General features: G+C 33.7%; 2 protein-coding genes and 1 long non-coding RNA gene across 3 annotated transcripts; all 3 read left to right on the top strand.

Annotated features, from left to right (window-relative positions):
* The first annotated feature begins 1,974 nt into the window (after nucleotides 1–1,974).
* Nucleotides 1,975–2,706, top strand: LOC104120826 (uncharacterized). Its single transcript, XM_009632676.1, has one exon. It carries the CDS (start codon nucleotides 1,975–1,977, stop codon nucleotides 2,704–2,706), a length of 732 nt encoding a protein of 243 aa, XP_009630971.1.
* Nucleotides 2,707–2,889: 183 nt separating this feature from the next.
* LOC138905148 (uncharacterized) lies at nucleotides 2,890–3,639 on the top strand. Its single transcript, XM_070193657.1, has one exon. It carries the CDS (start codon nucleotides 2,890–2,892, stop codon nucleotides 3,637–3,639), a length of 750 nt encoding a protein of 249 aa, XP_070049758.1.
* A 2,702-nt stretch (nucleotides 3,640–6,341) lies between these two features.
* Nucleotides 6,342–7,677, top strand: LOC104120824 (uncharacterized). The gene is made up of 2 exons (XR_691742.4): nucleotides 6,342–6,472; nucleotides 7,348–7,677. It is a non-coding gene; the product is annotated as an uncharacterized lncRNA (long non-coding RNA).
* The last annotated feature ends 2,527 nt before the right edge of the window (nucleotides 7,678–10,204 follow it).

The following is a 10,204-nucleotide window of genomic DNA, read 5'->3' as shown; positions in this document are numbered from 1 at the left end:
GAATTGATTTTTTGGGTGTTCCAAGTCACCTTTTATTTGAATCCCTAGTCAAAGGAAGATTTAACTATATTATTATTGGTCTGCGAAAATAAAGTCTGGGTAAGGAATTCTGTTGACCGGGGAGAAGGTGTACGGAATTTCTCGAGTCCCGTGGTTTTAGCACGGTCGCTTTATTGACTATAATTTGGCTTAAATTAATTTTGAATAAACTGTAATTTATTGGTTTTCATATTTTATCTATCCGCTTTTAATTATTAAAATATGAAATTATCTTTGAAACGAATCACGTGTATGAATCCATTTTGTTTATTGTACCAAAATCATGTCATGCGTACGTGTACACAATTAATAGAATTTTATTATATTAAGATTGTTTTGGCCAAAGTTGCGCGAACACGTACTTCGATTTTAATTTTGTAAATCACAATTATGCCACGCGAACGTATACATAATCACGATAAATTAATTAAAAGTGCGCCTAAAGCAAACTAGCGATTTGTGAGTTATTTATTTCATAAGTCAAGATTATTGTGAGGCTCAAGAGTTATGGAAGTATTTTATTTAGTACTGATTACAAATCAAGAGAGGATTATTGAAGGATTGATAAAAAATTTATAAAATAATTAAGACAACGTTAGAAATTAATTCGACCAAATGATAAAACTAGCGATAGGAAAAAACTAAACTTGATTAAAATATTTTGATAAAGAAAATAAATTTTACAATACCAAACCTTAGGACCAAATGCATTACGGTTACCATCACTTATCCTCATTTTTTCAAGTTTATTTTTTTCTAAAATTTTCCTTGTAGATTCTCACTCAACAACAAAGGCCAATAAACTTAACGATAAGAATTAACAACTAAGAAAAATTATGTGCTTAAAAAGAGAATAACATATTCAAGCAAAAGGCATATTAGCACATATCATCTAAATGAAACAATAAACAGACAAAGCAAACAAGATAAAAAGATCGGACCTCTACAGTTGCAAATATTCTCGAATCGTCAAGCAAATGAGAACCTCGAATAGGAAACCAAATGCCTTGTCGGAACCTCAAAGAACCTCGACCAAACCGCCTCGAACTCGGCTCTTTTGTAGTGATTAATAGAGTAGGAAGGAGCTGCTGGTTTTGGATGAAGGACGACAGCTTTCGTGGTGATTTGCGGACTGTTTTAAGATTGCTCTTAGTGATGTTTTGGGCTGCTTTCAGCTGGATTTTGGGAATGATTTTAGCTAAAGTTTATGGGATTGTTTTGGGACTGTTTTTGTCCTGTTTTATGTGCTGATTTTGCTGTGTTTTGAGAGTGATTTCAGCTGCATTTTTGAGTGATTTTGGGGCTGTTTTGGGTCAGTTTCGGATTATATTAGAGCTGGATTTGGGGGCTGTTCACAGCTGGTCTTTTGCTGTGTTTTAGGAGGTTGTCCGAGGCTGTTTTGGAGTCATTATTGGACTGAGAAGAGGACTGGTTTGGAGGTGGATTTCCAGCTCATTTTTGGGTTGTTCTGGATCTGTTTTGGAGGCTAATTTTTGGTATTTTTTGCAGCTAAAAAGCTGCTGGATTTTGCTGGAGTTTAGAGGGGCTGTTTGGTGGTTGTTTCAAGCTGGGTTTAGAGTAGTTTTAATGGATATTTGGGGCTGTTTTGGGGTGGATTTTTCAACTGAATTTTAGGGGTTTGCAAAGCTCATTTTGGGTGAGCTTAGAGGCTGAGGAAGATGAGTGAAGAGGGAGGCACGAGCTGTATTTTTTTTTGTGGGATTGTGGAGATGGTGCATTTTTGTAAGTGAGGGAGGTGAATGGAGGACAAGAATGGGGGACAAGGAAAAGTGAAGTGAGAATAAAGAGTGGGGGACAAAGAGTGGGGAGCAATAGAAAGTGGAGTGAGAAGTGAGGTATTGGTGAGATGAGTGGGAAAAAATTTAAGCATGGTCAAAAATTAGGTGCTCACATGACCCAAACTGTAAGCAAATTATGTGGGAGCTTGGTCTTGCATTTGAGAGTGTTGACAAGTTTAGAGAAGCTCTTACTAGGTTTGTTGTTGAAGAAAAAGTTGTTGTGGATAAATATGTTAATCAACCAACAAGGGTGAGGTGTAAGTGCAAGGATGGTTGTCCTTGGCATCTGTTTGCTAGCTATGACTCTGGGACTAAAGACTTTGTTGTGAAGAAGTACATTCCAATACACATATATGAACCTACTAACAAGAACAAACTGTGCAACAGCAAGTACTTGGCTGAGAAATTCAAAGACAGAATAAGAAAGCAACCTAACATTAGGATATTCAAGTTTCAACAGCTTGTAAGAAAAGAATTAGGTTTGTATGTTGGGAGATCAATTTGTAGGAAAGCAAGGAACAAGGTTTTGAATGATATAATGGGTGACCATGTGCTGGAGTATAGTAGAATTTTGGACTATAGAGATGAAATGCTTAGGTCTAATCCTAGTAGTACATGTGTTGTTAAACTAAGTGAAGAGACTTTCGAAGGTGGCAAGAAAATATTTGTTGGCTTCTACATCTGTTTTGATGCATTGAAAAAGGCTTTTAAGGCTGGTTGTAGGCCCTGTATTGGATTGGATGGATGCTTCTTAAAGGGTATTTACAAGGGGCAATTGCTTGTTGCTGTCTGTAAAGATGGTAACAACCAGATGCTGCCTCTAGCTTGGGCAGTGGTTGAGGTTGAAAATAAGTCCAATTGGACTTGATTTTTAAGGTTGTTGAATGATGACCTTGAACTTGGAGATGGGACAAATTTCACATTCATAACAAACATGCAGAAGGTTTGTATTATGTTCTTTATTCTATTCTTATGTTATCTTTGTGTTTATTTTCTTCTGTTGCTTCCATAAATCTTACTGATTTGTTATTGCATTTTCTTCTGTTCTTCTATGTATGGATTGTATCAAGCAATAGATGAAGTACTGCCAAACTGTGAACATAGGATGTGTGCTAGACATATCCTAGCTAATTGGTCAAAGAAATGGAGAGGCATTAAAAGAAGAAATTATTTCTGGAAGTGTGCCAGAAGTACTTATGAGGCAGAATTGAAAAAGAATCTTGACTTCATGGAAAGATTAGGTAGTAAAGGAATCATTAATGACTTGTTGTGGTATAACAAAGAAAGGTGGTCAAAGGTATACTTCAACTCCTTCAGCAACTGTGATAGTGTGGACAACAATATAGCTAAAAGCTTCAACTCCTGGATAATAGAGCCAAGACACAAGACAATTATAACAATGCTTGATGAAATCAAAGTGAAAATGATGAGGAGTATTGGGCAACTGAGAGAATATGCCAATGGTTGGATCTGTGATATCTCACCAACGACATTGAAGGTTTTACAAGACAACACATCCAAGTCAATGAAGTGTGATATTATGTGGAATGGAGACACAAGATATGAAGTGAAAGAAACTGAATATCTGAAATATTTGGTTTCTTTACAAACCATGACATGCAATTGCAGATCTTGGACGCTAAAAGGCATACCATGTGCTCATGCAGTAGCTGCCCTTCACTTCAAAAAATTGGATCCAATTAACTTTGTTTCTCACTGGTATACCAAAGAGACTTACTTGAAAGTGTACAACCATTTCATTCAGCCTGCCTTTAATATGTCAATGTGGCCACACTCATAGAATGTATCTGTTATTCCACCAACAGTCAGAAAGATGTCAGGGATGCCAAAGAAAGTTAGAAGAAAAGAGCAAACTGAAAACAAGACAGGTAAATTGTCTAGGAGGGGACTGGAGATGACATATAGAGCATGTAATGAGAAAGGCCATAATAAGAAAGGGTGTCATAAGACCAAGGCAGCAGCTTCAACTATAACAGCAAGTGGAGCAGCAAATGCATCAACAAATACAACAGCAAGTGCAGGAGCAAATGCAGCAGCAAGTGCGGGAGCAAGTGCAACACCAAAAACTGGAAGAGGAAGGGGTAGACCAAAAGGTTCTACCAATGAGACAAGGCCCTACAAAAGACCAAGAGTGGTTGGAATGGGGGTACTTCAAACAGAAAGTGGTTACACCATCCTTAATGTAAGGCCTCTTATTACCTTTTGTATATCAAAAAAGTGATACTATTTGTTTATACTAACAAATATTATCTTTCTCTAACAGACTGGAATGCCTTCAAGTAGGCCCAGAAATATTATATCTTTAGCAGATGTCACTGGAGATATTGGGCACACACCATCAACTGGAATAAAGTGGAAAGGAAAAGAAGCAGTGACACAAAGACAACTCCATCAGATGAGAGAAAAAAAGGTCATTCAGACAAGGTCAAGAGCTGCACAGTTAAGTCAAGGAAGCTCCACTATACAATCCTCACAACCTTGAAAACCTTAGGAACATTTTCTGTACTTTGGCAGTGTATTAGCAGCTGTGACTGCAATATTTTGTATTAGCAGCTGTGACTGCAATATTTTGTATTAGCAGCTATGACTGTAATATTTTGTATTGGCAGATGTGACTGCAATGTTTTGAGTTAGCTGTTGTGACTGGTGTAATTATGCAATCTTTAGTGTTTGCAGTTGTATTGTATGACTAACGAATGGTATTATTAAGGAGCAACAATGACTGCATTTTAACCGTGATTATTGACTGCACTTATGTTATCTTTCTATTAGGAGTTGTCACTATATATTCAGTTTCTTTTAATACATTTCAAGGATTCAATATGCTTGAACAAAACAATTTAGAATCAAAACAAGTACCAACTTCATTCCAAAAAGAGATAGTACATAATACAAAATGATTTACCCACATTGATTTGTATCATACACCAACAAGGTTCAACAAAAAGAGAAACAAATAGCCTATGGACACTTCAATTCATCCTCGTACTAACACTGATAATTAAACAACATAAAATGATAAACCAAAGAACCTTCTCCATTTTCCTTGATCGAGCAACTTTGCTCATCCATTTCTTCTCCCTTTCTTTCATCTTCTCCATTTCAGTTTTCAAGTAATCTAGTTGAATGTGTATCTTATCAATCCCATGTTCATCCTTCTTTGTTGTCATCGGATTGTCCAGTTTTTCAAAAACTTCAACGTGGCTCTCAAGTTTTTCAATCTCTTCTTTCAATTTAGGAATACCAAACTTTGATCTAGGGTCAATTTCTCCATCCCTCCAACACCAAAAATCACATGCTCTAGCACCCTATCATGAATAACAACAAAATTGGTATTTTAGAGTTCTATTTCTTCATATCTTAACTTATTTAATCTTGAAAATTAAATCAACTAACTCCATAGTATGGACAAGCCCAATACCTTCTACTAGGATTCCTAGGGGTCCAAGAAGTCAACAATGGCAGCAAATATCCATGATTATATCGCCCTTCTTCAGTAGATGCATGATCATCTTCTTCCGTACAAAGCCTACTCAGCCTTTTCGAACCCATTATATACTAAAACTGCAGTTCAAAACACAAGAAAAATAGGAAAAAATAAGTAGAAAAAGACTGAATTTAGCTCAAATAACCAAAAATTAACTAAATTTGCCTTCAAAAATCGAATATTGAACATCAGTAGTGGCTGATTTGGTAGTAAAATTAAATTAGGGTTAGTGAGGTTGGTATGGTGGAAGAAGAAATAAGGTGGGTCGGGTATTAAATTTGAGGAAAGATGAATATATTACCGTTGGGGGTTGTAATTACTGCTGACAAAAATCTTTTTTATTTTTTTTCATTTTCACGATTAAATCATAGCAATAAACGCGCTCATTTGTAGTTAGACACAACGCGCCTGGGAGCTGGCTTAGAAGGGTGCAGAAAAAATCAATCCTAAGAAGTATATGATGGTATTAGGACACCCATAAAGGTTTGAAAGTATTATCTCTTTTTTTAGCATTCCTTAATCAAATGACTCGGCAAATTTAAATCTGAAACTATTATTTAATAGTAGGGGTGTACAAAACAAACCGATAAATCGCACCAAACTGACAAACCGAGTCAAACCGGAAAAAAATCCGACTAGTGGTTTGGTTTGATTTGGTTTGGTATGTAAAAAAAATCCGACTATAATAGGTTTGGTTTGGTATTAACTAAAATAAGTCAAACCGAGACCGAACCAACCCGATATTTATGTATGTAATTTTTAAATTTATTTTATACAAAATAAATATTTATTATAAAATAATTTATATATATTTATTTTAATTTATCATTATTTTTTATTATTAACATTATATTTGGGCTTACAATTTTAGCCCACTCCATATACTTCTAGAAAGCCAAATATAGCCCAAAAAGAATAACAGAAGTTAACAAATGTAAAAAAATAAATAAATAAATAAAATAAAATAAAATAAAAAAATAAGGCATCGACTTTTCCGCCAAAAGCAGGATAATCTCCCCCCTAAATTAAAGATCCCAACTTCTTCCCACCCATATCAAAAACCGTAACTTCATCTTCCCCAAATTGAAGATTCCAAATCTGAAGTCGTTGAAGCTTCTTTCTTCAGGTAAAATTTCTTGAAACTTCTTTCATTTATTGCTCATTTTCTCCTCTAAGTTTTGTTCTATGTCTAAGTTTTATCCTATTTCATAATCTTTTCTTCTAAATACTTTTTTAGTATTAATTTTTTGAACTTATTATCTTCAGAACCAATTACACACTCTAGTTTTCACTCCTTTCTTAGGTGAATAGTTCAGAACCAATTAATCTGTTAAAAAGGTGAATAGTTCCAGATTAGTTTCTCTTACCATTAAATTCATAGCTCTCTTTTTCTCTTCCTCTTGATAACAAAAATATCTATTTGAAATTGAGTCAGAATTCCATAACCTTCTTAAGATGTCAATTAAAGTTTCATAATATACGATCTCTCATAGCATTCTTCCCCTGTATTTTTCAAATCTAATGCTTTCTATGAGAATACTGATTTTATCTTTGGCAGATATAATATATAAAAGTGTATTTTTAGACCAGTATGCTTCGAAAAATCTTTTTGTGAAACTTAAGTTTTCAGTAGATGTAGACTTAATATATCTTTTGTTCGTCGAGCAGTTTGATATCACTTTTTCAACTATTCGATGTTCACTGCTCAATCTTGATGCTAAGGATATTAGTGGAGAAGAATATATATAGAGTTACACCTAAAAGGCTAAAACTTATTCATTCTATCTTCAGTACTAGCTTTCTCCCACCATTTGAATATAAAGGATTATGCATTCATGAATGATCTGCGATATTCCTCCGCTTATTAGTTCATATGATTTTGTTATGGACTTTCGCCTTGATTTTGAGTGGGTATTTTATGCAGTATTCTACTGTATTTATGTATATCTTGTCAATATTCACATCTGTTAGTCTTTTATAAAATTTTAATTTATTTTTCAGAAGATTTAAGGCTCGATTTTGGAAATTTGGTGAGATCCATGAAGTTTCAAGAACCAAAGACTAAATTCTTTGGTCTTTTGAGCTGCTGCTATTGTGTTATCAAGTTTGAACACCTTTTGGGAAGATCTTAGTAAAGATATCTTGTGTTCAATTTATTTTATGATTTGTAACAATGATCTCAAGATTAACTGGAGATCATGTTTAGATTGAATTAGCCTAGAATTTTCATATTTAGATTGAGATAGCTACTGTAATAGTATAGATGATCTTGTTACTTCATCTGTGGATTCTTATTTTTGTTATATTCTATTGTGTCTGATGTTACTGTAAGATGCTTCACAGTGAACCACAAAAAAAATCCGAGAAATTTGAGAAATTCGAGAAAATCCGAGATTGAAAAACCCGACTATTGTTGATTTGGTTTGGTATATAAATTTAAAAATTCGAGATAATTAATTTGATTTGTTAAATGAAAAATTTGAATCAACCCGGACTATGTACACCCCTACTTAATAGGATGCGAACGTAAGAATACATGATTCAGATGATTCCGGATACTTTCCTCCAAGTCAATTGAATTCCTAACTTCGAATTCTGGTTCACTAATAATTAGTAGAAAGTCACTAAGTTGGTTTGTTTTGCAAAAAGCAAAAGTAAAAATATAGGAAAGTGATATAGCCGGATCGGATGCCCTTATACAGTCACTCGATATATACAATCAAATTTCTCTATAACAACTTCGTTTGTTCCGAATATTTTTTGCTGTTATAGCGAAGTGTTGTTATAGAGAACATATATTATAACATAACATGAAAATTAGTTCCGAAAAAATTTCGCTTTTATAGAGAAGTGTTTCTATAGGGATGTTGTTATACAGAGGTACTATATATATATATATATATATATATATATATATATATATATATATATATATATATATATATATATTTTATATTAGATGGCGACTCGAAATTTAAAACATCATCTTCTCTTTACCTTCTGTTTTGTTTTTATTTCAAGACCCCAAAAACATTTTCTTTGCAAACACCTTTTTTACTATTTAATTGTCTTAGAGAGTGCATGCAACTATGTATTTAATCTGCTACCTTTTCATTTGCGACTTGTCATTCCCATAATATATCAACAGGAATCCAAATTTACCAGTACTTGTAGACCCTATTAATCTGGTGATAAAACTGGAAGATTCGAAGAAGGATTGTAGGTCGAAAAATTAATCTGGTATGTGAAAGTGAAAGTTGATAGTGGGTGTGGGTCGCAACCCCATCAGAATTCAGACAATCAATATGAATTACCGACAAGGCTATAACAATTGAGGCAAACGTGTCCATTTCCTAGTTATGAGTATATTGTTCATGTATTTGCACCTTTTATTCATCATTAGCGATTTCTAGGTCTTGCCGACATTCATGTTCTCCGTCTAACTAGTTTCCCTTTTTTTTTTAAAAAGAAAATTGATTTCTCAAAATAGTAGATAATAACTTTATATAAATTAAGATAGTAATACTTTCTTTCACGTATGAATTTGATATAATTATATTTGTATATTTCACACCCTAATTTGAACCTAAATATCTATGATCACCTCCACCCTCACCATCTATTTGTAGACGAATTAAGTTCGACTGACACCCAAGTCTAGCTCGGAATGGTTATAAACACACTCTTTAAGGATAATAGATTTATGTATAACAATTATTAATCTGGAAAAAGAATTGTTGAATCACCTTGATCATTTGCTTCCTTAAGACATAAGTATAATGACCAATAGCAGTGCGCTAAATGTCCTCGTGCGCACTCCTTATCTAATCAAACTTCGTTTTTAACCTTCCTTTTTCTTCTATTCTTCATCTTATAATTAGATAGCAGCAATAAGGATAAAGAGTATGGAGTGTGGAATACATGCCAGTTCTCTTCATTTTTACTGTTGGGTGTTCATAGCGATAAGTATCTAGCTTCTTGACAATTTGTTGAAGAGCTCGTGCGCGAATTTGTTGAAATATTGAAGCTCGACCCTTCTTGACAATTTCGCCTCCGTGTCCTCTGCAATATATTTAACTTTACACTACCAACAATATATGACATGTTTGAAACAAAATAATAATAATTATACTTTTACAAAATAAAAAGCTAGTATAAGACATGATTCATCTGTCCAACTTTTTGGGCTGGATAGGCGTAATTGGATGATGTAGCAAATAAATCTCAAAGCAAAGTAGCAATATCATGTTCAAACGATATAGACAGAAAGAACATAGTTCACTTTAGAGAAGGTTCGAAATTATGTCGTCTTTTCTGATCTTAGGTTACTTTCTGTCTGCCAATTTAGTTACCAAGTCAACTAAGGAATTTAGAACCACCTTTCCCTGTTCAAAAATGGCCATCAAACGTCACAAAATTTATAACAGTAGTTGCACGTCTACGTTCTAAGAATAGGAATTCATCATTTAATTGAATTATAGCTCTAAAGATTATCCAGTTCTTTACACAAATTAAGATCACGATTGAGCATAGTGGAATCAGGAACGGTTGAAACTATTCTACTTTTAATCGCATAATCGAATCTGATTCTTTGTATAAAGAATATTTTGATGAATAATCTGTTTGGCCAAGCTTCTAAAATAAGCTTATTTTGAAAAATATTTTTCAAAAAAGTAATTTTGGTGAAAAGTAGTTTGTGTTTGGCTAATCAATATGAAAAACACTTTTGAGTAGCAATTAGTATTTGACCAAACTTTTAGAAATCGCTTAAATGTATTTTTCTTAAAAGCGCTTTTCAAAAAAGTGTTTTTGGTAATAAGTTATTTTTTTCTGCTTTTCAAAAACTACTTCTACTTCT

Source organism: Nicotiana tomentosiformis, chromosome 1 (genome assembly GCF_000390325.3).
Source record: "Nicotiana tomentosiformis chromosome 1, ASM39032v3, whole genome shotgun sequence".
Classification (NCBI taxonomy): Eukaryota; Viridiplantae; Streptophyta; class Magnoliopsida; order Solanales; family Solanaceae; genus Nicotiana; species Nicotiana tomentosiformis.
Note: the sequence above shows the minus strand (reverse complement) of the source record. Positions and strands in the feature narration are given on the sequence as shown.